General features: G+C 40.7%; 1 protein-coding gene across 1 annotated transcript in view; it reads left to right on the top strand.

Moving 5' to 3' along the window:
* The window catches only part of CEP55 (centrosomal protein 55), a 30,930-nt gene extending 5,007 nt beyond the window's left edge, over positions 1–25,923 (top strand). The window contains exons 3-8 of the mRNA XM_082267591.1: positions 11,298–11,357; positions 14,972–15,119; positions 16,797–17,110; positions 20,930–21,001; positions 23,673–23,798; positions 25,668–25,923. Of these exons, the coding sequence (XP_082123717.1) occupies positions 11,298–11,357; positions 14,972–15,119; positions 16,797–17,110; positions 20,930–21,001; positions 23,673–23,798; positions 25,668–25,871 (924 nt within the window). The 3' untranslated portion in view covers positions 25,872–25,923. The remainder of the gene's footprint in view (positions 1–11,297; positions 11,358–14,971; positions 15,120–16,796; positions 17,111–20,929; positions 21,002–23,672; positions 23,799–25,667) is intronic.
* Positions 25,924–27,661: the final 1,738 nt, after the last annotated feature.

Raw genomic sequence — 27,661 nt, 5'->3', positions numbered from 1 at the left:
TGCTAAATTGTATTTCCTAATTCACCAAGGTGGGAGTTTTCAAGTATATAGAACTCTTATACTGTAAGTAAGTGTAGTTTACTATTTTTTGTAAAGAAAAGAAACCCTCTATTTGGTGGGACTTTATGGCAACATATTATTAAGTCAAAATATCATCCAAAAAGGATATAATAAAATTTAGTATTGTGGACAAAAAGACTACATAAGTAGTGAGAAGTGTGAATGGACATATTCAATGTACATTTGAACATGCATATAAATTTACAAATAGTATAAAATACATATAGGACTACTGATTGGAGTGGTGTATGCTCCAACGCGTTTCGATAACAATACATATATAGAGATATCTTCATGAGGGATTTAATACGCCACTCCTGAAAAGCATAACAATAATGAATACAATTGCACAATTACATAAATTCATCAAATATCCGTTAATTATAAACATGCAATGGTGAGCACGCGTCATATATGTATTTTATACTATTTGTAAATTTATATGTATGTTTAAATGTACATTGAATATGTCCATGATGATGGAACCGAACAATGCGGTGGCATGTGAATGACCAATAGACTGTGACGTGCCAAGGCTGCCAAACCCTAAACCTGAGATGAAGTCATGAATTGGCAATACTGGAAAAGAAGGGTGGCGCTCACTGGTGTCTATAAGTTACTGTCCTCTATGGATGAAAAGACTGGAGAGTGTCTCTTTAAATAGAAATGGCGTTTATTGCGATCATAAGTGAATAAACAGTTAAAATATTTGCCACAACAGTCCCAACGATCCTAGACCTCCTTGGGTTGCTATGGGATACCAAGGGAAATGTAAATTCAGCAGATAATGCTCGGTGTAGCCTGGGGATCTGCTGGCGTCCCGCTTGATGAATAATAGCTAATGGAGAATAGGGTACCTCGAGTGGCGCATAAGCGCCGCCGTTAGGCTAGGAGGGGGACGCTGTGAGCGGCCGCCGCACAGTCTCACGGTTGATGACAGTCTACCTGCATTCGGGTTCCCGAGTCCTCCGCTGCTTCCGCAATAACCAGAAGTGACGTGGGGATTGCGTCACCGGAAGTGACGATGAATTGTAGTCAGGAAGTCGGGGCTGGTCACGGGCATAAACAAACTTGCTTTCTGGTTGCCGCAACTACATGTTTTCGTGCGCATGCGCTTTGTCAGTAAAATCCCACATTTTGGGATAGTAAGAGGGAAAATCTTCCAATGGGGACACTAGTTAGGTGACCTGGGGGTCCCCAAGGAATTCCCTTAATTTGCAGGGATTGCCTCTCGCTTCCTTTTTGCCTATGGGACAGGAAGTGAAGGGAAATCTTCCAATGGGACACAGATGCTGAAAAAAAAAATTGGACCGGGTTATAACCCTCCCTCAATCCAAAATGAAGAAAAAGTTTGCCTATAGTTCTACTTTAACTTCCTTCTGTCTCAATTGACTTTAGTATGTGCATGGAAATTGGTTTTCACTATCTGCATGCCAGTCCCAAGCCCAGCAATTCAGGAGGGTTGAGAACAAATCTAGCAACCTACCTGACAAAAAATATTTGCTAAAAAATCAATGAAAAAGACTTTCAGACATGGTACCCAGAGAGCTAGCTCATTGAATCGAGTCTGATACATCTTACTGAATACATACATACATGCATACATGTGATTTTAAGAGGATGCAAGTGGTTGTAGAGACCAGTGGGAACTAAGGCCATTGAGCAGAGAACGATGGGACGCTGCCTTTTTTTTTTTTTTTTTTTTTTTTTTTTTTTCAATTATGTATTTTATTAAGGTTTAGTAAAAAGGTTGTACATTTACAAATAATACACACCGCGAATGAAGCATACCATAAGTTCATATTGTTTAACAAGCAAAAAGGAAGAGATGTGATTCTTATTTCATTATTATCAATATCTATCAACCTCGAGGGTCTCCTCTGTATTCTTCCCTTATATCAATTCAGTCTGTGCCTCCACCCTGACTATATTCTTCTTTACGTTTTCCAAGCAACCTCTAACTTCCCTATCTATTTTATCTTTATATCCCAACCAAAAATAACCCCAGAAAGAGAGGAAAAAAAAAGGAACCTTATCTCCCTCTCTTGCAAAGTCCTCTCGGCACCCACCCAAGTGTCCCTCTTAATTATGCCTTCATTCTAATCTGAATGTCCCCTCTTAAGGGCTTTGCCTTCCTTCGAGAGGACAAATAAATTCCATGCACCCCACGTAGCGTTATATTCTGCCCTCTTATGTTGTGCAGTCATTACCAAATCCTCCATGTTATTTAATTCCTCTATTTTTTTAATCCATCCTGCTATCGTTGGTGGTGTTTGTTTTTCCCAACTAAGGGGTATACATGCTCTAGCCGCGTTTGCAAGATGACATATTAACGATTTTTCTATATTTTTTCTCTGGCATATTATTTGTAAAAGGAAGAAAGCCGGATCTTCTGGAATTTCTGCTTCTGTAAACCTTTGCATAATCTCTCTAACTTTTTTTCCAATAATCTGTCAGTTTGGGGCATGTTCAAAAAATGTGTTAACGTGCCCTCTCCCTCCAGGCAGCGCCACCACCGATCAGAATTGTTAATCAAAATTTTATGTAGCTTATATGGAGTATAATACAATCTTGTTAAGATCTTAAAATATTCTTTTAATAGTCTCTTGATATTTAGTACATATCGAGGATTTGAAAACCAAGTTGATCATATACTGTCTCTGCTCTGGGGAGAAGACCTGCATCAATTCCCTCTCCCATCTATCTATATAGGATAGCTGGTATTGTGCTTCAGGAATGTTTATCAGGTTATATATTTTAGATATTGCATGCGTGAAATTCCCTGATTCTGTACAATATCTTTCAAAAGTTGTCAATTGGCGATTATACTTTTGAGGGTTAGGGATTGAGCATAAAAAGTGATAAAGTTGCAGTGCATTCCAAAATGGAAGTCTGAAAACATCCGCCTCATTTATTAGTGTTTCTAGTGAGGGCCATTTATCCTCATATCCGTACCTATTGATTGGTGTGTCCTCACCTCTATCGGGAGATAATCATAGCACCATAATGCTCTATTGAGGGGAATAGAAGTGAATGCCTGTTCAATTTGCCTTTTTGTATACCCAACTACTGCTGTGTTTCCCCAGAGGTGCAGCTGAGAATGATAAGTATAAATCAGTGGAGGAAGTGACTGCTTCCTTTTCACGCCATCTGTAAACTCCAGGTTTGTGCTTGAAAAATCGAATGATATTAGAGAAAGGGCTTACCTTTCCTGACATCCAGTTAGAAAGCACTTGCTCATGGTGTTTTTTTTTTTTTTCTGCTTTTGTACATATTCACATTAAAGCGGAGTTCCACCCAAATGTGGAACTTCCGCTCATTTGCTTCCCCCCCCCACCCCTTCCGGTGCCACATTTGGCACCTTTGAGGGGGGAACGGGTACCTGTTTTTGACAGGTACTCTTCCCCCACTTCCGGGAACGACGCCGCGGCCAAGCCAATCCGAAAGCTTCGCGCATGTGCAGTAGGGCCCTGCCAGCGGCTTCACTGCCTAATCCCTGACCTGCAATGGCAGCGGGAGCACCCGACAGCCGATGTGTAGCTGTAGCAGTATGTGTAGCTGCTGACTTTTAATTTTTGGAGGGGGGGGGGGGCGGAACTCTGCTTTAAAGCAGTATTAAACCCAAAACCAAAAACCTAGATTGCAGCTTACCCATCATTAGATGTGGTGGCTGCATTCATTGTCTTTTTTCCCCCCTCTATTTTCACCTGGTGAGCCAGCCAGTAACGCATATCCTGTATTAGAGAGTCACCACTGTGGCTGAAGGAGCACAGGGGGCACCTTTTGTACAACATTGTCATCCTAGGGGAAGGGGAGTGTTGAGTGTACTAGAAAATTTGAATACACCCAACAAATCGAAGCCAAACTCTAGCTCACACTTTATAAGTAGTTACAGCAGTTTGTTTCCTTTTAGGATAAAGGTTTAACTTAAAAAAAAAAAAAATAAATAAACGAATACAGCCACCACATCTAAGAATTAGTATGCTGCAATCTAATCATTGCTTTTGGGCTTAATACTGCTTTAACTAATGTCTAGTATGGTAATCCTTTGATCCAAGCTGCATTTGTTTGGTCCGAAAGAACATTTTGGTGGCCATGGTGGTCTTTGGTGTTTTTTTTTTTTTTTCTGCCACCCCCCCCCCCCCCCCCCTAAGAACTAAAATTTGCGTTCTTTTTGGAATGGATGCGTGTTTTTCTTTTTTATGTTTGACTTTTCCCATTTTGTGAATTTAGTTTTTGATTTTTCATATTAAAAGTTGGTGGAATGAAAAATAGTTGACTGATGTTGCGGTTTTTCCTGTTGTCTCCCGATTTTTTTTAATTCTCAGTTGTTATTTAACCCGTGTGTGTGTGTGTGTGTGTGTGTGTGTGTGTGTGTGTGTGTGTGTGTGTGTGTGTGTGTGTGTGTGTGTGTGTATTTATACATACTTTATATATCTTGATAATCCTTTTTTAATAGGTCTGTTTTTGGTAGATGTAGTTGCATTCCTGAAGTTCATTTTGTTTCCACAAGATGGCGATGGGTTCCACATGAAAAAGTGAGAAGTCAATGGGAAGAAGGCTGGGTTACCACAGCATTTCACACTTCCTTTCACATTTCACAGCGTTTACTCCTTCTGTCCTGTAAGCAATTGCTGGCTTTTTATTTTTTCCCAACTCAAGCTATAATTAGAATGTTATACACTATAAAATCTGATTGTACAATCTCTGTACTATCTAATTTTCGAGTTACCAAAACGATGTAATGGGAAAACAAACCTAATCTATTCAATTTGAAATAAAACAAGCAGGCTCTTGAACCACATAGCTAATGGTATATCCAAATGAGTGTACAGTGAGGGAAAAAGTATGTGATTCCCTGCTGATTTTGTACATTTGCCCACTGACACAGAAATGATCAGTCTATAATTTTAATGGTAGGTTTATTTTAACAGTGAGAGACAGAATAACAAAAAAAATCGCATTTCAAAAAAGTTATGAATTGCTTTGCATTTGAATGAGTGAAATAAGTATTTGACCCCCTTCGCAAAACATGACTTAGTAGTTGGTGGCAGAACTCTTGTTGGCAATCACAGAGGTCAGATGTTTCTTGTAGTTTGCAATCTCAGGAGGGATTTTGTCCCACTCCTTTTTGCAGATCCTCTCTAAGACATTAAGGTTTTAAGGGTGACGTTTGATAACTCGAAACTTTAGCTTCCTCCACGTATTTTCTATAGGATTAAGGTTTGGAGACTGGCTAGGCCACTCCAGGACCTTAATGTGCTTCTTCTTGAGCCACTCCTTTGTTGCCTTGGTCATGTGTTTTTGGTCATTGTCATGCTGGAATACGCAAACAACGTCCCATTTTTAATGCCCTGGCTGAGGGAAGGAGGTTCTCACCCAAGATTTGACAGTGAGTGGCCCCATCCATCATCCCTTTGATGCAGTGAAGTTGTCCTGTTCCCTTAGCAGAAAAAAAACCCCCAAAGCATAATGTTTCCTACTCCATGTTTGATGGTGGGGGGTGGTGTTCTTGGAGTCATAGGCAGCATTCCTCTTCCTCCAAAAATGGCGAGTCGAGTTGATGCCAAAGAGCTTGATTTTGGTCTCAGCTGACCACAACACTTTCACCAAGTTCTCCTCTAAATCATTCAGATGTTCATTAGCAAACTTCAGAGGGGCCTGTGCATGTGCTTTCTTGAGCAGGGGGACCTTGCTGGCTCTGCAGGATTTCAGTCTTTCACAGCGTAGTGTGTTACCAATTGTTTTCTTGGTGACTATGGTCCCAGCTGTCTTGAGATCATTGACAAGATTCTCTCGTGTAGTCCTGGGGTGATTCCTCTCCGTTCTCATCATTGAAACTCCACGAGGTGAGATTTTGCATGGAGCCCCAGACCAAGGGAGATTGTTTCTTCAATTTGTGAATATTTGCACTGTTGTCATCCTCTCATCAAGCTGCTTTCTGATGGTCTTGTAGCCCATTCCAGCCTTGTGTAGGTCTGCAATATTGTCCCTGACATCCTTGGACAGCTCTTTGGTCTTGGCCATCGTGGAGAGATCGGAATCTGATTGCTTTTGTGGACAGGTCTTCTTTTTTTTTTTTTTTTTTTTTTTTTTTTATAAAGGTAACAAGCTAAGATTAGGAGCACCCCCGTTAAGAGTGCTCCTAATCTCAGCTCGTTACCTGGAGAGAAGACACCTGGAAGCAAGGAATCTTGCTGATTTGATAGGGAATCAAATACTTTTTTTCCCCTCACTGTAAAAATAAGTGGCACCCCACCCTAGCTTGCAAACCAACCAAATTTACCCTGTCTAACAATTTACGTTACAAAGGGAGGGTTTTGCTTGCACACATTTGTGAATATACAGTATGTGTAAAGCTGTAGTGCCCACGTCAAGGCTCCTCTGAGTGTACTGCCATCCTTACTCTATAGTTTTTTTTTTTTTTTTTTATTATTTTATTTATTTATTCAAAAAAAGACTGGGATATCAAATCCAATAACGCAAACAATGCAAATATTCACATTTAACCGCCAACTATTAACATCTATAGAAGACCTTTTTACATCAAAAACAAAAGAAGAAAAGTTGGCCTAAGATAGGAACACCTGTACTGATAAAGATACTAACCTAATCTTCCTTTTTCTATATAAAAAGAAAAAGGAAAAGAAAAAGACAAAAGGAAGAAAAAAGGGAAAAAAAAAGAGGGAAGAAGGGGAGGAGAAATTGAAGGCATATACTATTCTCTTATCTTATCCAAATTTTAAACTTGACCATTCCTTATCTCTACTGAAAAAAGCATATTTCGTCCCTTTTTAGACTAAATGAAAAGATTCCATGATCCCCATGTCTTATCATACCCATCTGTTTTTTGCTCACGTGAAAGTCGCAAATCCTCCATTTTATTGGTATCTTCCACTTTACTTATACAATCACCAATGGTAGGGGGGACCTGCGATTTCCATCGCTAAGGAATGCATGATTTGGCCGCGTTTACTATATGAAACAAAATTGATGTTTTATATTCCTTTAATGTAATATCCGAAACGTGTAATAAAAAAAAAATGCGGGATCTGTAGGGATCTCATAATCCGTTAATCTTTGGGCCAATTCACGAACATCCGCCCAAAACCCACTTAGTTTCGGGCAGGTCCAAAATACATGTAGAATTGTTCCCGGCTCCTCTTGACATCTCCAACAAATGTTTGAGATATGTGCGTAAGCCTTATGGAGAAGGGAAGGGACCTGATACCATCTTGTAAGAATCTTATAATAGACTCTTGAATTGATGTGCAGATAGGAGCCTTCAATGCAAGGTTATATATAGCTTGTTCCTGTTTCTGTGTGAATGTACAATTTTAGATCTCTCTCCCATTTTTCAAAACACGGTAGTCGCCCAATTACCGGAGATAGTAACAGCAAACTATATATTTTAGATAGTGGTTGAGCTAAAACATCTCTACCTGCACAATATTCCTCAAATGGAGTAAGGTCCCTTTTGAAGACTTCTGGTGGGGGTAGCGTACGTAAAAAGTGTAGCAATTGTAACGCATTCCAGAAGGGTATACGGAATCGTTCTTGTACATTGGTCAATTGTTCAAGCGTAGGCCATTGGTTTTCACATAAGAAATTGGCTACTTCAGAGTAACCTCTTTTGCCCAATTCCCGTAATGGGCTGTCAACCAGCCCCAGGGGGAAGGTCGGATTACCTATAACCGGAAACAACGGTGAATTTGCAGTTAAGTGAGACTGCTTTATTATGGAAGATGCGACCCTTATTGTGGCTCCAATAGTGGGATGACTCAAAATTTCCCGATAAAGAGACCGTTGACACCATGGCGCTCCCCCAATGGTGCAATTGGTCTGCTGTTGTTCAATACAGGCCTAAAGTTTGAAATGTGAAGGTCTTCGCCAATTGATCCAACGACTTAGGTGGACTGCTTGATAATATCTCCGAATATCAGGGAGTGCCACTCCCCCCGATGTCTTGGGTAGAGACATTTGTCTACGAGCTACCCTCGATTTCTTGTGTGACCATATAAATCTGGAAAATAGTGAATGTACCTTCTTAAAAAAAGCAGAGGGAATCACAACAGGTAATGCCTAAAATAAAAATAAAATTTTAGGCAAAATGCACATTTTAGGGAGATTACATCTCCCAAACCACGAATGTGAGCCCTCATTTCACTTTTCTAATAACTGTATATGTAGTTGCAGGGGAAGAAAATTAATCGCATAAGCTGTAGACCAAGCCGCAGGTATATATGTACCCAGGTATTTAAGGGATTTATCTATAGTTTTCATATGCTCCTAAGTAGGAGGATATATAGCGGTGGATAGAGGAAGGGCAGGTGCCCACCCCTCCTTAAAGGCACGGGGATGCACGTGAGGCCCAGCAAGAGCACAGTGGCAGCGAAGGCATCCAGTGGGTCCTTGCACTCAATTCAACCATCTGTACAAAAACGTGGCAATCGCCACAACCTAGAACTAGCCTTTGCAGTAAGGTTGGTAAGTGTGCTGGAAAATCTTTTATCTTTTTTATGATGGATCCAAGGGAGATTGTACAATCAGCTGGTCCGACTAAAGCTGGGTACACACTATTCATTTTTTTTTCTTGCAATAACTATTTACTCTTTTCAGAGACACTGTACTAACCATGCAAGGGTAGTTCAGAAATCTCCCCCGGAACTGTTGTGTTCTGACAAGGGGGCGGCCACCACACCAGAACACTCAGATCACCACTCTCTGCCACTGGCTGAGAGCGCTGACTGGGAGTCGGTCAGCTGCTGGTTTGCCAGCATGCATGTCGGACAGAACAGACCAACCGACATACATACAAGCCGAATGTTGGTTGTTTGTTTTTTTTTTTTTTAAACCACCTGTTTTCTCCCGGCATTCAGCCTGTGTGTATAGGGCTTTAAGCTGGATGTACACATGTCAGCCAGCGGGTTAAATAAAAAAAAAACTGACAGATCCCCCACATCAACCTAACGATGTATAATGCAGGGATCTCTCCCGCTATGCTGTTGTATTCTGACACGGCCCTGCCCCCATTGCAGCCATTGGCTGCAAGTGCTGATCGAATGCTGTTTTACCAGCATGATCTTCTGTTGAATGCTTCCACATTTTTCTATTTAAGCCTGCAGAGCATTGCAACAATGCTTGGCATGTTGCGGATGCAATGCATAGGCTCCTGCATTGTTTACATTCCATCCCCAGGTTCTTGTGGAAGTATAGACCACCTGTTATGGAGCTAGAGAAAGTGAATAATGTACTACAAGTGCTGTAACATCAGCGTGATCTGCGAGACCCTTTGCTCATTGTAGACTTGTAGTCTTACCATTTGCAGATCCTGTGAATGGATAACATGGCTACGTGGGCTGAGCCACATAAAGCTGTGCCAGATTTTAAAAATTAAATGCAGCATGCTAGAGGGAGAAACCCACCTACAATTCAGGTATGTGGGGAGGGATGGGGAATGTGACCATGTTTCATGTTGCACGCTAAATATTAGTGTAACATAAAATCTGGGTAAAAGTGGAGTATGCTTTCAAGGTCAATCAACTAGACAGTCTGAATTGAGCACAGCTGATTATTTGCATCAAAGTGTTAGATCACCGGTGCCCAACCTGAGACCCTTTAGCACTTTTTTTTGCTGCAGTCACAAATTGTAGTTTTTTTTCTAGAACACCCTGGTATAGCTGTGATTTCTGCAGTCTCTGACCATTTTTTGTACCATGTCCACAGTCTTTAACCACCTCCTTGAATCCTGTCTGCCATCTCTTGTATCATATCTGCAGTCTCTGACCATCTCTTGTATCATGTCTGCAGTCTCTGACCATCTCTTGTATCATGTCTGCAGTCTCTGACCATCTCTTGTATCACGTCTGCAGTCTCTGACCATCTCTTGTATCACGTCTGCAGTCTCTGACCATCTCTTGTATCACGTCTGCAGTCTCTGACCATCTCTTGTATCACGTCTGCAGTCTCTGACCATCTCTTGTATCATTACTGCAGTCTCTGACCATCTCTTGTATCATTACTGCAGTCTCTGACCATTCTCTTGTATCATGTCTGCAGTCTCTGACCATCTCTTGCATCACGTCTGCAGTCTCTGACCACCTGCTGTCCCATGTCAGCAGTCTTTGGCACTGAATGTTCACAGAATTTGTTGTTTGGACCTTTTGTGATGTCATACTTGAGGCCCTTGATATCAAAGAAAGGTGATCACCAGTGTATTAGAAGCTTTTGTGGAATTGCTCTTTTAACAATTGAAAAAAATACTACGTAATAAGTATAGTTACATAGTTACATAGTTAGTGAGGTTGAAAAAAGACATCAGTCCATCCAGTTCAACCTATGATGCGTGTGTGTGTTTGCTACCTAAGAGGATACCATAGTGTATTAGTTGGTGTACATTTTGCATTGTTACATTTACCAGAATGTAAGTTTTGATGTGGCCTTTGCATTTTACATGCTTACTGTTTCATACTTTCCTTAGGAAAGGTGAAATGCATATCCTAATCAAGTGGGAAAATAGGGAGTGCTATTCACATATGTATCTTGGTTAAAAACCGTGGATATTCCATTAAAGGAGAAACCGTTTACTGACATCTTTAAAGCTTTTAACTAAAGACACAACTTGTGTTTTTAATTTTGGATAGGATAGAGTGGAGAGGGATCAGAACACTTGTTAAGTTTTTATTGCTGCCCCTGTTGGGGAGACTCACCCTCTGTATTTGTCCTGTTTACAGTTTATTACCAAGGTGAAAGTAAAACAAAGTCCCAAATTTTGGGTTGTCACCAGAATAAGAATATAAGGGAAATCTGCCAATGGGGACACTAAGTCTGGTGATCACTAGGGATTCTCTCACTTCCTGTTTTGGCTGTGGGACCAGAAAAGAAGGGAACTCTCCCCAATGGAACACAGATGTCAAAAACACAGACAGAAGTTTTAACTCTCCCTTACTCCATCCAAAATAGAAAAAAAAATGTTGCCTTTAGTTCTACTTTAAGTTCCTGACAGTCAGGCCTGTGTCCTAATAGTGCTGAACATACAAATACATAGAGGAGAAAAGTATCATTTGACTGTCATGGCACAGTTGTTGTCACATGTTTAAAAGCAGAAACGCACACATGTGAAAAAGGCATTGTCTACTTTTGCCAGTGGTAGAGCTGCTAAATCTGCAATCTAGGACATTTGTATCAGTTCTCACCTTTTATGATTGTGGGGCTTACATTATTTTATTTCTCTGCAGGACCCAGCGAAAGAGGCAACTCTGAGTAATGTCCAGATTCTGGAAGCACAGCTGAAAGATGTGAGTATATCAGTCCTCTAAAGTTCAGTATTCTAATGTACAATAACAAAGCACACATACTGTTCAAATGGTAACAGATGACCAATTTTAAATTATTTCTAAAGACTAAAGAGATGTAAACATGCCTGTTACAGATGTGGTTGTGACCTGTGCGACTCGCTGAATAAATGAGTTGCAGCAATCCATAATTGCAAGACTCTGTCCCAGACTGAGACAAAGAAAAGTTGACTTGATTGCTTTCCCATCTGTTTTTAGCCAAAGCTTGAAAGGATTTCTTATTGATGATCCCCCCCCCCCCCCCCTTTTGGACAAAACTGGGCTTAGACGTTATGTGATATATAAAGAATTGGGCTTAATCACTAGTTTGCCCCCTGAAGAGTATGCTTGGGTTATAAAGACCTATGCCCTGCTGTGTGTACTTATGTCAAATCTCCACAGGTGAGAGGGAGAAATGATATCCTTACTGATTACTAGACTGGAGAGGGCTTGCAGTATGCTGCTGTCTGGATCCGGCAATCCTTCCGCTGGTGGTGCAGGCCAGGTTTTGTAGGGTGGGAAGTTATAATTTGCTTGCTGCAGCTACATGGATTTCAGGGGTTCCTGTCCATGATAGATTGGTCACCACAGATTGTGGCAGTGTCTACTTGTAATAATAAAGTTATAACTTTATTTGAAAGCAAAAGTGTGTGGTTTCATTATTACAAGTAAAGTGTGTGGTTTCCAAGAACTGCTTATTAAGTATAGTGTGCTTAGGTGTAAGTTTCATTAGCTATGTAAATTGTGTAGTATTTTATACAATGTAAACCATGTTTATTTTCATGGTCATGCACTAATAGTATTTTTTTGTTCAGCCTTTTGGGCTGAACAGAAAATAATCTTGTAGATGGCTTCATGCCAACATTGCAGATAGATGAATATCCTCTGCCAGGCTATTGTACTCCGACAACAACAAGGGCGCACCAACCTAGCGCATTACTACTATAAATGTTTATTTAAAAAAAATGAACAGCATACATTATACTCACAAACGCATGATGTATACACGCATGTCCATAATGAAGAGGGTTCTCCCTTGAAACGCGGCAGCCAAGCTTACACGGACGCCACCAGGTCTCCTTGCATCATCTGTGTGTTCCAGCGGTCTTGGAGGCGACTTGTTCCACTTTTATTGACCTGTGTATGCATCATGCATTTGAGTATAATGTATGCTGTTCCTTAATTTTCTTAATAAAACATTTATAGTGGTAATTCACTAGGTTGGTGCACCCTTCTCTTGTTGTTTTGCAGTATGTTTGGATACCCACAGACCTGAGGGGGCAGCAAACTATAGGTTGTGATATCAAGGATTACACATATCACTCACCTTTATGCATATCACCTAGGCACAGGAGAAATACTATTCTGGACTATTGTATTCAGACAGCTGATGCTTGTGGCTGTCAGAATACCTGAACTTTGGTTGCAAGCACTGTGCAGATGTCTATTTCCCATGCAGCTTCTTTAATTTTTCAGTCAGGCTGCAGGGGTCTGATGGGGCCATCCAGAAGTGAAGTGTGGTTGGTTCATCGGGAAGTAGCTGAAATTTGCACAGCTTTAGGCTTCAGAAAGGTGACGCTACAGATAAGGTAGCACACATCTCCTCAAAAACAGGTGTAGGAGTATGTCAGGCACACAGTCATTGTTCCTATATTTTTGATGCTCCGCATATAGTATCTCAAACGGGAGTACACCCCTCACATTTTTGTAAATATTTTATTCTATCTTTTCATGTGACAACATGGAAGAAATGACACTTTGCTACAATATAAATTAGTGAGTGTACAGCTTGTATAACAGTGTAAATTTGCTGTCCCCTCAAAATAACTCAACACACAGCCATTAATGTCTTAACTGCTGGCAACAAAAGTGAGTACACCCCTAAGTGAAAATGTCCAAATTGGGCCCAAAGTGTCAATATTTTGTATGGCCACCATTATTATCCAGCACTGCCTTAACCCTCTTGGGCATGGAGTTCACCAGAGCTTCACAGGTTGCCACTGGAGTACTCTTCCACTCCTCCATGACGATATCGGGGAGCTGGTGGATATTCGAGACCTTGCACTTCTCCAGCTTCCATTTGAGAATGATGCTCAATAGGGTTTAGGTCTGGAGACATGCTTGGCCAGTCCATCACCTTTACCCTCAGCTTCTTTAGCAAGGCAGTGGTCATCTTGGAGGTGTGTTTGGGGTCGTTCTCATGTTGGAATACTGCCCTGCGGCCCAGTCTCTGAAGGGAGGGGATCATGCTCTGCTTCAGTATGTCACAGTACATGTTGGCATTCATGGTCCCACAATGAACTGTAGCTCCCCAGTGGCCGGCAGCACTCATGCAGCCCCAGACCATGACACTCCAACCATCATGCTTGACTGTAGGCTAGGCAAGACACACTTCTCTTTGTACTCCTCACCTGGTTGTCGCCACACACATTTGACCCCATCTGAAGCTAATAAGCTTATCTCGGTCTCATCAAACCACAGGACATGGTTCTAGTAATCCATGTTCTTAGTCTGCTTGTCTTCAGCAAACTGTTTGCGGGCTTTCTTATGCATCATCTTTAGAAGAGGCTTCCTGAGACGACAGCCATGCAGACCAATTTTAATGCAGTGTATGGTCTGAGCACTGACAGGCTGACCCCACCCCCTTCAACTTCTGTAGCAATGCTGGCAGCACTCATACGTCTATTTCCCAAAGACCACCTCTGGATTTAACGCTGAGCATGTGCACTCCAATTCTTTGGTCGACCACGGCGAGGCCTGTTCTGAGTGGAACCTGTCGTGTTTAACTGCTGTATGGTCTTGACCACCATGCTGCAGCTCAGTTTTAGGGTCTTGGCAATCTTCTTATAGCCTAGCCCAACTTTATGTAGAGCAACAATTCTTTTTTTTCATATCCTTGGAGAGTTATTTGCCATGTTGAACTTCCAGTGACCAGTATGAGAGAGTGATAATGCCAAATTTAACAACCTGCTCCCCATTCACACCTGAGACCTTGTAACACGAGTCACATGACACCAGGGAGGGAAAATGGCTAATTGGGCCCAATTTGGACATTATCACTTAGGGGTGTACTCACTTTTGTTGCCAGCAGTTTAGACATTAATGGCTGTCGAGTTAATTTGAGGGGACAGCAAATTTACACTGTTATACAAGCTGTACACTCACTACTTTACTTTGTAGCAAAGTGTCATTTCTTCAGTGTTGTCACATGAAAAAAATGTGAGGGGTGTACTCACTTTTGTGAGACACTGTACATAACCCTATATAGGTATCACAAGATGCCTTCAACCTGTATCCCTTTGCACTGTATGACCTGTACTAACGGCCCCATTTTTGAGTACTAAATGTCACCATGTTGACAGCTACTTTTTATTATGGCCCATGTATGGAATGAATCAATTGTAGAATGTTTCGCCAGAGATTCATTTAGTAGATAGGACGACATTCGGTTTCATTAATCAAACCCCATATTCTGTAATGTGTTTTGTTTTTTGGGTCCTATACATTAAAATACATTGCCCCAGTTTCAGTTATAATTAGACTTGTTTGCTTTTATTTCCATTTTCCTGTGTTTCCAGGCTCTAGAGAAGAACCAGCAGTGGTTGTTGTACGACCAGCAACGTGAGGCCTATGTCCAGGGACTAATGGCCCGGATTTTCGATCTGGAGCAGCAAGTGGCCAGCACAAAGCAGAACAAACAGCAGACCAAGGAGATCAGCAGTGATGGTGCAGTGAATGATTTCTGGATGTATTACTAAAAAAATGCAATGGCAATTTCAAAGCAGGGCTATCAAATTAGTGATTTATAGGGATATTTATTCTTCTCATACAGTTCAACAATTTAACTTAAAATGAGTTACCAAATGGCTCTGTTATTCACTAAGGCTATTTTCTACCCTTAGGATTAAGATGCTTCAATAATGTAATATATATTTATTATTACTAAAGCTGTGTGTGTGTTAGGCACTCATACGCTTGAGGAAAACGTTACTGTTTTTAAAGTATGTTTGTTCATTGACCGTTTTGTCCTATATTTTTGGAGGCATCCATTTTTAGGTTTAGAAAATTATAAAAGTTGCTCTGTTAACAAGATAGGGGCTGGTCTGCATACATCAATAGTTATCTCACGGTTTACAGAGTTCCAGCATAGACCTCACTTCTCCTTTATGCTTCCCCCAGGAAACAAGCAAAATTGTGCATATTTCTTACATCTGTTAGCTTGTTATTGACACTTAATTTAATCAGTCTAGCTTAACAGTTCAGTTTGCTAAACCATTTCAATGAGGTCCCTTTACCTGAAACTGAAGACCATCAGAGCTTGATTGTGTGCAGTCCTGCTAATAAGCGGGCATTGCAAATATATGTGGAAAGGTGTAGGATTTAGGGCTTCTGTCATGATCCTGATGTCGCTCTCTTGACATGCATGGTCACTGAAGTCTGGACTCCTGTTCTTCATACTTATTCCAGGAGAGTGGCTCTCAAGTCGGCGAGGTTCAGGATGATATTTTCATTGCCACTATATATATATATATATATATATATATATATATATATATATATATATATATATATATATATATATATATATATATATATATATATATATATATATATATATAAGAATATATATATATAAAGAATATATATATATAAAGAATATATATATATATATATATATATATATTCTTTTTTTTTATATATATTCTTTTTTTATAATATATATTCTGTTATATATATAAGTTGGTAAGGGAAACGTTATTATTTTTGTGTCTCACATTTCACAGGTATACACTGACAAGCTACCCTGTTGAAGGGTTACTATCCTATTATATTCAAAACACTATTTCTTTGTCTTTGTTTTTTTTTTTTACTTAGGAACACTGTTTATTAGAGCAGAACATGCTAGGGCCACAGACGGCCCCCCAAGAGATTTTTCTAGCCAGCAAACTCGAAGACTGCTTTACAAAATAGATTTGTTTTGTTTTTTCTACCACTGCAAGCAATTGCCATCATCCTGGCTTCACACTGTGAAGCCTATTTTAAGGCTCTATGCTTTGATCTGACTTTTCATTCTCTGGACCAAAGTCGCACCAAAGTAGTGCAGGCACCTTTTCAAAGTGGCTGCAACTTTAAGTCGCACAGATTTGAATGGGTGCCATTCAAATGAATGGGCTGCGACTTGTCATGTGACTTTGATGTCCAAAGTGGCACAGGTGTGAATGGAGCCTAAATCCTCTGTCAAATATTATATTGCTCTCTGTCCCCACTGGTGGTTACAAGGCAAAGAATGGACTGGCAATCTCTCAATAGGTTTAATGCTTCCCACCATGTTTGGCCTAGTTTTTAGTTAAGACCAAAATGTAACAAGTTTTGATGTTTGTAAAATGTTTTTGTCCTTTTTAGCTAAAGAGGATGATAATCAGAGATATTATGACCGGCTTCTTCTTGCTGCCAGAAAAGATCTTGATGGAGAACGTCAGATCACAGAACAGTTAAACTCAGAACTCTCTGAAATGAGAATGAAACTGGAAGAGAAGAAGAAAGAGGCGGCAGATTTGTCAGTCGCCTTAAAATCTGTAACTGAGAGCGAGCGGCAGCAGCGGGATGATGACCGCAGACATCTAAGGGACAAGATGCAAAGACAGAGGAGAGAACTGGATGTGTATCGGGAAATGTATGAAGAAGAGAAGAGGAAGAACTCTGAGCTCTCTTCTCAGGTATACATACTTTATTTTTACACTTCAGATTTCAGCTGGAAGAATCCAAGATCCCGGATGCTGGATGTTATAAATTTGAGCCCTTGTTTCTGCATCAGCTCAGTTAATCACTTTCTGTGCAGACAAATAACTGTGTATAGAATGCTATTATTTGTGGTTGGTTGACACTTTATACTGGCGCTTTTCTGGAACAGCATGGCTGCAATACTGGTAACACAAGCCACTCACAGTATTGTTTCTTAAAAAAAACCCTGTCTGCTGAACTGTCACTGATCATGATCTAGCTTGTCAGGGCCCTGGGCATGTTTGCTCCTTCAGCTCCTTCCTTTGTTACAATCCTGTGCATGTATCATGAAAATGGGGTCAAGCCACCAAGAATAACTGTCAGGCATGATTCATCCTCATTCCTTGTGGCAAAAGCTGGTGCATGTACAAGACAATATAAAGGAAAGAGAAGTGCAAGATGTATATGGTGCTGGATGAGGCTGCAGTATGTCCACATTTGGAATCTAAAGAATCCTTTTATTTGGGTGGTGGGGGCTAGATCAGGGTCCCCCCCCCAAAATATACTTATGTTTTATGAATATCTAGCTTTAATATAAATAAAACTTGTAGCAGGGGCTTCTTCTTCTGGTCTCAACACAGTGCCTGTCATTCATAAGCAACGATGGTCCCCGAATACTGCTTTTCACTTTTCTTCATAAAAAAAAATGTCCAGCCATTCAGAATCCAGCCATTCATAAACAAAGCTCTTAAAAAGCATCATCATATCTGAATGGGATACTAAGCAGGTGGTACTGTAGAAGAATTGAACAAACCGTACTGGTTAAAAGATGAGCCCATCAGTCAAGCTAGCATAAAGCTGGACCTTCACCTTTTGGCATTGATTCAAGCTGAACTGAGGGTAGGGGGTTTGGGGCATTTGTTATGTTAAATCGCCTCTGATGATTTAATGCAATGTGTAAATGGTGCTAGCAAAAAGGAATTGTATACTTTGTATACACCCCTCAATGCTGCAGCTGTCCCACTTCCGCTTTAAGACTATGAACTTAGCGATCTCAAGACTGCTGATGGCTCAGTTCTCAGAGGGGAGAGCGGTGACTGTCAGTCACTGCTCTCCCCTCCATCATTCACTAGAGAGGGGGTGGACACAGCTGGCTTTGGCTCCCAGCCTTGTGCTGAGAAGTGGAGCCAGCGGTCAGCTAGGTGGCTCTCGATAATATGGTAGGGATCCTTCCAGAGCCTAGAGCGGCTCTGTGACAACAGCTGACATTCGGCTATAGACTGCTGTTGGCTGATTCTGGGTCACAGAAGAGCAATAGTAAGTGCACTGCTGTGACCCTCAAGATGAGTTTAGTCTAAAAAGTTTTGCCCATACTTATTTTAAGATTTTTACTTTCATTCATCCTGGAGAGTGCTGTAAGTGCTGAATTACCAACACTGAAAATACAGTGATAATCGGTCACTCTCCACCTTCCTCTTCCATCAATCATCTTGCATTATTTAAACCGAATACAGGGCATAATTAGACAAGAGGAGATTGTGACATTCATCCAACCCTCCCCTTGTCTATTCATAGAACGCCCTGTATTCTGTGAAAAGAATACAAGATGTTCCATGGGTGGAGCTAGAACAATTTACTATCAATGTACTACCGTCAGAACTGTAAGTTTCAGCACATGCAGTGCTATCTGGGATGTATAATAGTAACATAGCACAAGCCATACATGGTAACACCCATCTTTAGATGTTTTTTTTTCCCCTGGAGCCCAGCTCCCATATGAATATATGCCTAAAGTACAGGGGAGCATGTTTGGGAACATGGTCGTCTTTGTTCGCACCCCTCTTCTTGTCTGGTGAAATTGAGTTTGGAAGGCAGCCAGAACCACCCTTGTTTCTATATTGTAGCATGTCCAGTTAGAACTGTTTGCACATTACATCACCATGTATTTTTGTTATTTAACTTTGCTTTATACATTAAGTACGCCCCATTATTATTCACACATATATTACTTTACACGTGGTTTTAATTTCCGTAAGCATATTGAATCCTATTAAAGAAAAACCAATACTTTCTTAGCACATTAGCCCCCTAATATATTTGGGACAACAAGCAACTGCAAATTTAACTCATTGAAGTGGAAATAGACAGACAGGGCTTGGCTAAGCTTTTGTAGCGGCTGCTTACCTCTAGCAGTTGGTGGTCTTTTTTCCAATGATTACATGGTTGCAGTGCATTACAGAAGCTATTGCGTATGTACATTGAATTATTCAGGTGTGTAGAACAGATGCCATATTAATTTTGGTTTGCCACTATGTTGTCCACTACAATGTACAATGCAAGCTGCAAACGGACTAAGTGCAAACCTAAAGATGTTAAAGCCCAATTGAACCCTTAATGTAAATCTGCTATGTTTCATTCAGATGTGTCAAAACAAAATGTTCAAATTCTTTTTTTTTTTTTTTTTTTTTCAATAACATGTTATACTTACCTGCTCTGTGTAGTTGGTTTTGCAGAGCGGACTGGATCCTCCTCTTCTCGGGTCCCTCTTCTTAGCTCCTGGCCTCTCCCTCCTGTTGAGTGCCCCCACAGCAAGCAGCTTGCTGTGGGGGCACCAAAGCCGTCACAGCTCTGTGTATCCATTCAGACAGGAAGCTGCAACCTGCCCCCCCTTCCCTCTCCTGATTGGCTGCCGGACAGCAGCAGGAGCCTGGGCAGCTGAGAAACTCCTGCAACATTCCTTGATTTAAGATGGGGCTCAGGTAAGTATTAGAGGGGCTGAGGGGGGCTGCTGCACACAGAAGGCTTTTTTATCTTAATACGTAGAATGTATTAGGATGAAAAAAAAAACCTTCTGCCTTTACAATCACTTTAACATTGACCCATGTTAACGCCTCTCAAGGCACAAGGAAAATAGGGCCCATTCACACTAGGAACTGCATGTGAATAGCACAAGAATGCTGTGCAGTTCCTGTGCGATTTACATGCAGTTCTGTGCAGGATGATTTCAGCACTATTCATTTTGAATGGGCTGAAATCACACTTCACGAAAAGTAGTGCATGCAGTACTTTTTGAAATGCATGGTACTTTTTATACCGTTTGATCCAGTGCAGGCAAACACACTACATTTGTGACCTGCGTTTGGGGTGTCATTCACTTTGAACTGACCCCCTTAGTAAATTGCAAGGGCAACGTGATTGGAATGCAGTGCCGGAATGCAGCTCTCCTGCACTGCATTCTAGTGTGAACAGGCTATTAAGATGTACTGATTGAACCCTGGTTCACACTGTTGTAGTGCAAGAAGCGTAGCATTTCCTATGTGTTCACCGCACATCAATCACACTGTTCATACAATCTGCTGCGGGTGTCAATTTAAAGTTAATGACACCCTAAAAGTAGGCTGCAAAAAGCAGTGCTTTTACCTGAACTGGATCGCATAAGTATGAACACCCATGCGAACCGGTTCCAGTGCGAACAAAAAAAAAGCTGCCGGCACCTTTTTTTTGGTGTGGTGCAATTTGAGCCATTAAAAATGAATAGGCTCAAATCACACTGCACATAATCACATGGGATTTGCAAAGGAATGCAGTTTGGTCATGAAGTTACAATGAGGAACATTTATGTCAATTGTTTATCCATCCATGTGCATTTTGTGTGCAAAAATGTAAGCATTAATCTTTGGGCTTGTTTTACATCTACAGCAACAGATTTTGTCTTTCATGATGCAGCCAGATAGCGACTGTACACCTATTTTCTTTGTTGTGCCACAACTATGAGCCTTTAATTAACAATGAAGTTTAATTTTGAAATGATCTAGATTGAGAAGATGCAGAACTCAATGTCGAGGCAGCAAGAGGAGCAGCAGAAGGTGGCAGCTTTGGAGCAGCAGGTGAATAATCATTGTTCTGTTTCTCTATATAAACCCTTGTTCACACTGAACACAGTTCAGAAATCATGCAACTTCATCTGAACCCGCACCATTTCAAAGCTGCATTTTATTCCAACTTCAGGGGCGACTTGAAAGACCTCTGTGTGGGTTCATGTACCGATGTCTATTGAAGTCACCCCCGAAGTCGCCAAACGTAGTGCAGGAACTACTTTTGGAAATTCTTGCTAATGTGAACGGGGGCTGAATATTGACATTGTGTGTCTGTAATGTACAGGCTTCTGTAGACTCTTCCATGGACCTTCTGGTATGAAGCTGGAGGGAGTAAACAATGGACTAGAAGTGCAGTGGCGTTACAGCACTTGTGCTTCATTGAGATCTAAGCTGCATTGGCAGATGAGGCTAGTAGTCTTACAATTCACAGAATGGATCTGGGACTAGATGACGTGGATGTGAAGGCCGAAAAACATTGAATTCAAAATGAAGCAGGTGTGTATAGGGAGAAGAACCCAGAATTTAGGCAGGTATGTGGTCAAGGCAGGCAGTGTATGTATGTATGTATGTATGTTTGTGTGTGTATATTATATATATATATATATATATATATATATATATATATATATATATATATATATATATATATATATATATATATATATATATATATGAGATATAGATATATAATCTTTAATAGGTACACCTGTTCAATTGCTTGGTAACACAAATTGCTAATCCTCCAATTACATGGCAGCAACTTAATGCATTTAGGCATCTAGACATGGTGAAGAGGACTTGCTGAAGTTCAAACTGAGCATCGGAATGGGGAAGAAAGGGGATTTAATTGACTTTGAACGTGGCATGGTTGTAAGTGCCATACTAGCTGGGCTGAGTATTTCAAAAACTGATCTACTAGGATTTTCACGCACAACCATCTCTCGGGTTTACAAAGAATGGTCCAAAAAGGAGAATATATCCAGTGAAGTGGCAGTTGTGTGGACAAAAATGCCTTGTTGATGTAAGAGGAGAATGGGCAGACTGGTTAAAGATGATAGAAAGGCAATAGTAACTCAAATAACCACTTGTTACAAACAACATCTCTGAACGCGCACAACACATCGAACCTTGAAGCAAATCGACTACAGCAGCAGAAGACCACACTGGGTGCCACTCCTGTCAGCTAAGAACAGGAAACTGAGGCTACAATTCACACAGGCTCACCAAAATTAGACAACAGAAGATTGGAAAAATGTTGGCTGGTCTGATGAGTATCGATTTCAGCTGCGACATTCTGATGGTAGGGTCAGAGTTTGGCCTAAACAACATGAAAGCATGGATCCATCCTGCCTTGTATCAATGTTTCAGGCTGGTGGGGATGATGTAATCGCTTGGGGGATATTTTCTTGGCACACTTTGGGCCCCTTAGTACCAATTGAGCATTGTTTAAATGCCACGACCCACCTGAGTATTGTTGCTGACCATGTCCATCCCTTTATGACTACAGTGTACCCATCTTCTGATGGCTTCTTCCAGCAAGATAATGCACCATGTCACAATGCTCCAATCATCTCACCACTGGTTTCATGAACATTACAATGAGGTCACTGTACTCCAATGGCCTCCACAGTCACCAGATCTCAGTACAATAGAGCACCTTTGGGATATGGTGGAACAGGAGATCCGCATCATGGATGTGCAGCTGACAAATCTGCAGCAACTGCGTGATGCTGTCATGTTAATATAGACCAAAATCCCAGAGGAATGTTTCCAACATCTTGTTGAATCTACTCCAAGAAGAATAAGAAGAACCTTTGTTGTCTAGTGACTTGATTATTCACATAGATGCCTAAAGCCAAACTTTACTTATGATCTTTATTGCATACTTAGATTGGTGCATGTAACTGTACATGTCTCATACTTGGAGGCCGCTCGGAAGCAGGCAATCATTGTAGTCAGTGCCACGTGATGTGTCACGGTTTGGAGTTGTCCACCTGATGATTGAGGCGCTACATCAGTAGTTCCTGATATATGCCCGCTCTCACTTTTTCTCTGCTAAGGAGATTGGAATGACACTATGGTGTGCTGTATTCTCACACTGAAGCTGTTGCAGGGATCTCATCTCTTCCTTTCATCATAATATATGGACTACTTGGTTTTTAGCTTTTAGCACTGCATATGGACATTTTATGTATTTTTATTTGTACTCAACAAATGTATGCTAGCTGCTTTATTCTGATTCATCATATTATTTTAGTGCGGATATCTCCATACATGTACCTTTTGATTGGTGCTACTACAATGATAGCCACAATCTTCCTGCTTGTATTATGCTTGTATTTTTTTCAGCACTTATGCTTTGTGTGAGAGATTAAGAGGTTTAGATTGTCTCTAAACCTCATTTTGTTTAACATATTAAATGAGAAATTGGTTTATTGTAGAAGAAAAATAAAGTATTGTCCACATAGCATCCTTTAATGGCTAACATTTCTACAGTGTTGGCATTAAAAAGTATGTTTACAATCACACTTTTTATATATATATTATCAATTACCATTGTACATTTTATATCTGTCTTTCATGTTACTGAAGTCTGTTTCTTAACATGTGAATTATGTTTTCACCTCCCCTCTCATTCCATAACCTTTACTAATCTAGCATACATTTCTTGTGTGATTAGATCCAGAGGTGCACCGCGGACTTAGAAAATGAGAAGATTGACAGACATAACGTTCAGCACCAACTGTATAAGGTTTTGAAGGAACTACGTAAGACACAGGACCAGATAACCAAGCTGGAGCCGGGGGTAAGTCTAGGCTCTTTTTACATTCCTATTTCTATCCTATACATACTCTAAAACACACACAACCGATAGCCTGGTCTTCGTTTTTAACATCATACCCATTACTGAGAGGTTTTAAAGTAAAGTCTTTTGGAGTTAGCTTAAACATTAACTGAAAACTCAAACTGGAATATATGCGTCTACATGGCTTTATCAGACCTTAACCACCGGAAGATTTTACCCCCTTCCTGACCAGGGCCTTTTTTGCGATTCGGCACTGCGTGACTTTAACGGACAATTGCGCAGTCGTGCGACGCTGTACCCAAATGAAATTGATGTCCTTTTCTTCCCACAAACAGCTTTCTTTTGGTGGTATTTGATCACCTGTGTGATTTTTTTTTTTTTTTTTTTTGATCATGTGCTATAAACAAAAAACAGCGTCAATTTTGCAAAAATAACAATTTTTCACATTTTTTATATGAAATTCCCCAAAAAAAAAAAGTAAAAATCTAAATTTGTTAACATTTTCGGCCAATTTGTTTTATGCTACCTATGTTTGGTTAAAAAAACCCGCAAAAGCTTATTTTAATTGGTTTGCGCAAAAGTTATCGCGTTTAATAACAAAGGGAAAGATTTTTGTCATTTTTGGTGTTTTTTTTTTTTTTAACGCGTAATGGCGGCGATCTGCAATTTTATTTTTTTTTTTGCGATACTGCGACATTGCGGCGGACAGATCAGACCCTTACTCTGACATTTTTGACACTTTTGAGGTTACCAGTGACATTTCTACAGTAATCAGTGCTATACATATGCACTGTTACTGTAAAATTACACTGGCAGTGAAGGGGTTAACTTTTTTTGAGAGGGAGGGGTTATGTGTGTCCCTATGGGCGTGATTCTAACTGTGATTGGCTGTGGCTTGAGGTGTAGGAACAGTGATCAACGACCCTACATAGTAGAACTGTATGATCACTATTCCTACACAGGGGAGAGTGACAGGCGGCTTGTTTACATCAGCCGCCTGCCTTTCTCCCTCTGCACCGACGATCGCCGAGTGACCGGCGGACATCGGGTCCGCTGGTCACATGCGGGGGGGGGGGTGTCTGTGACCGCGCCTCCGGGGGCACGCGCTCGCTCCCTAGACCCTCACAGGCTAGCGACGTCGCTCTGCCTGTGAGGGGCTGACTGCCGACGTAAATAGTCGTGCAGCAGTCGGCAAGTGGTTAAATAAACTCTGTTGCTAATATACTGTAGATAGTAAAATTATGTTCCCTTCAATTAGAAATGTAATGCTTGTTTCTCGTTACCCCCTGCCACCTATTTCTGCTGTAGTAAGGAGGAACTATTGGCTGAATCCAACAGTTCGGCAGTGTTGATTTCCTGGTCTCCAGCTGCATGCTTTGTTTCCTTGCACTGGCTAGTACGTCACGAATGAACATAGTCATGAAGTAGGACCTGGTGGATTGAACCGCTGAGCCCAGGGAGAGACCAGGAATGCAACAGAACAGGGCTACAGCCCTGATAAAACTGAAGTTTTCCAACCGTCCCATCCCAATCGACTTCTCACGAATTGTAATTGGCAATGCATGGATTGAAATTTGTCTGGTTCCCGATCTTCAGATACCGACCAAATTTTGACCATGTAAGGCCAGCTTAAGGTGGATTGGCAATCTACAGACTGTGACCTTTCCAGTAATAAACAGTCTAACTACTACTTTATCTATTAAGATGACATTTATGTCTATGAGCAGCAAACATAAGCTGTCTATATTGCCTGTTTATTATAATACCTTCGAACACTGAGATGTGCAGGAGATTCAAATTTTAACAGAATGCTTTTTATCAAAAATTCACAAATCTTTTCATCCATATTTCTTTTTTGGTCTCTCACAGAAACGTGACTTTTATTTTGTCGATACATCTAGCAATTTCGTGTCTGAATTTGACAGTAAACTGTGCACAAGAGAGAAATACCCGTCTCCAAAACCCAAAAATCTCCTTGATGAAAGTTTTCTAGAGTGCCCACGGTGTCAAGCCATGTACCCAACCAGCCAGCACCGCGAACTCCTTGCCCACCTTGACATCTGCACCAGCTGAGCAAATGACTGATGCTTGAGATCGCTGTCAAAGGGCATGGGTTGTTTTACACTCCTTTTTATTCATACAACGGTCATTTTTTGTACTTGTGTTTTTTTTGTTTTTCTATTTACTAAAGTCATCAGAGACTGTTTCTGTCCATTTGTCGAATTGTTACGCCGATGAACAAACAAACTCCACACAACTGAAATTTGGCAAGTCACATACTGTGTATACCTGCATACATTATATTGTGTTTGCTTGCTTACTCTTGATATGCAACTACTTTTTGAGCTGACTGTACAGGAATCGGACTTTACTCCAAATCCTTTATTTTTATCTGTAATGGAATGGGTGGGTTTTTATTATAGTTACAAATGTGTTTACTATCACAATTGCGAAAAGGGATTGAAGGGCTATAAAGAATTAGCCCAGCTAGAAGAATTGTGGGAAAGTAAAGTACAATGCGTAAAATCATTTCTTTTGCCCATTCCACTACACTGCCAGCTTTGGGTTTAGGCTATAAAACACTCCAGGAATATCAAGGAGTGGAGTCGACATTCCAGCAGAGCAACTGCTGAGATAACTTAACATGAGCTGCCTGGAGATGTGGCAGCCATGTGTGTTGCAGTCCACTGGTGCCCATACTTATGAGTCAAACTAGCTGACAATCTCATCCCATCGTGATTGTCTCATGTCAGCCTGTGCAAAAGGATAGCCTTGTACGGGAAGATCTGTAAGGCCTCTTGCACACTGCTGCCTGAAAATGCTCAGTTTTCAGGCATACAGCATTTTTTTTTTTTTTTTTTACTGATCTAAAATGCAGCCCATCATTTTCATTGTGCCTGTGCACACAGGCCCCTAAACATGCTTTGCATATTGATCATTGATAAAAATAAAATTGCCGGTTAGTATTTTTGCGTGTATAATTGCAAATACGCACAAATGCCACCCTTGCTGCTTGTGTGTGCTTACTCGTAAATACTAGCAAGTGATATACAGGCCATGGTTTTTTTCTGTCAGGAATGTCTGATGCTCATACATCAGTACAGTGTGCGAGAGGCCTAAAGCACAATGACTCTGCATTCCTACTTGGCAGGGAGCACAGACTGGTATGTAATAAATATCGAACACCATGATTACAAGAAAGAGAAATCAATCAATCAACACTCTTTAAGTATGTTTACATGAGCTGAAACCGATTTATTAGGGGAAAAAAATTGTAGATCCAATTTTAAGCATCGGTTTATACTGCTGCGACCCCATTGTCATGTGATTTCCAGCATAACTTTCATGCTACCTTATAGTGTATGGGACTCTTAAGTTGCATCAAAGTAGTGCAAGAGCCTTTTTAAAGTCACATTGATTGGAACAGCTGCCATTGAAATTAATGTTTTCACTTGTCATGCAACTTTTGTGTCGCATGGTAAATGGCGGTAGTGTGAACCAGGGCTAAGGTTTGCAAATGCAAATCATTCTTTCCTGTCTATGTTGCAAAATCCAAAAAAGCCAGATGGAGCTTAAACTACAGAGCATTTTATCCAAATTTTGGTAGGGAATCTACATCGCTCCTATAACTTTTTGTTCTAGAGATTTTATCAATTCTTATAATACATTAAAGAACTGACAGGCCCTGAAGCTGCATTCACCATTGTTGGGATGAGTTCTCAGGGTTAGACGTTATGCTTATTTGTAAATGTTAAGTGTAGAAAATGATTGTGTTCTTGCAGTGCACTGATTTTAGAAAGGGAAGTCCACACTGGTTTTCAGTGAGGACATTATTCCGATTTATAGTAATGTCACTCACTGTA

Source organism: Pelophylax lessonae (assembly GCF_965119305.1).
Source record: "Pelophylax lessonae genome assembly, chromosome: 9".
In the NCBI taxonomy this organism is placed as follows: domain Eukaryota; kingdom Metazoa; phylum Chordata; class Amphibia; order Anura; family Ranidae; genus Pelophylax; species Pelophylax lessonae.
Note: the sequence above shows the minus strand (reverse complement) of the source record. Positions and strands in the feature narration are given on the sequence as shown.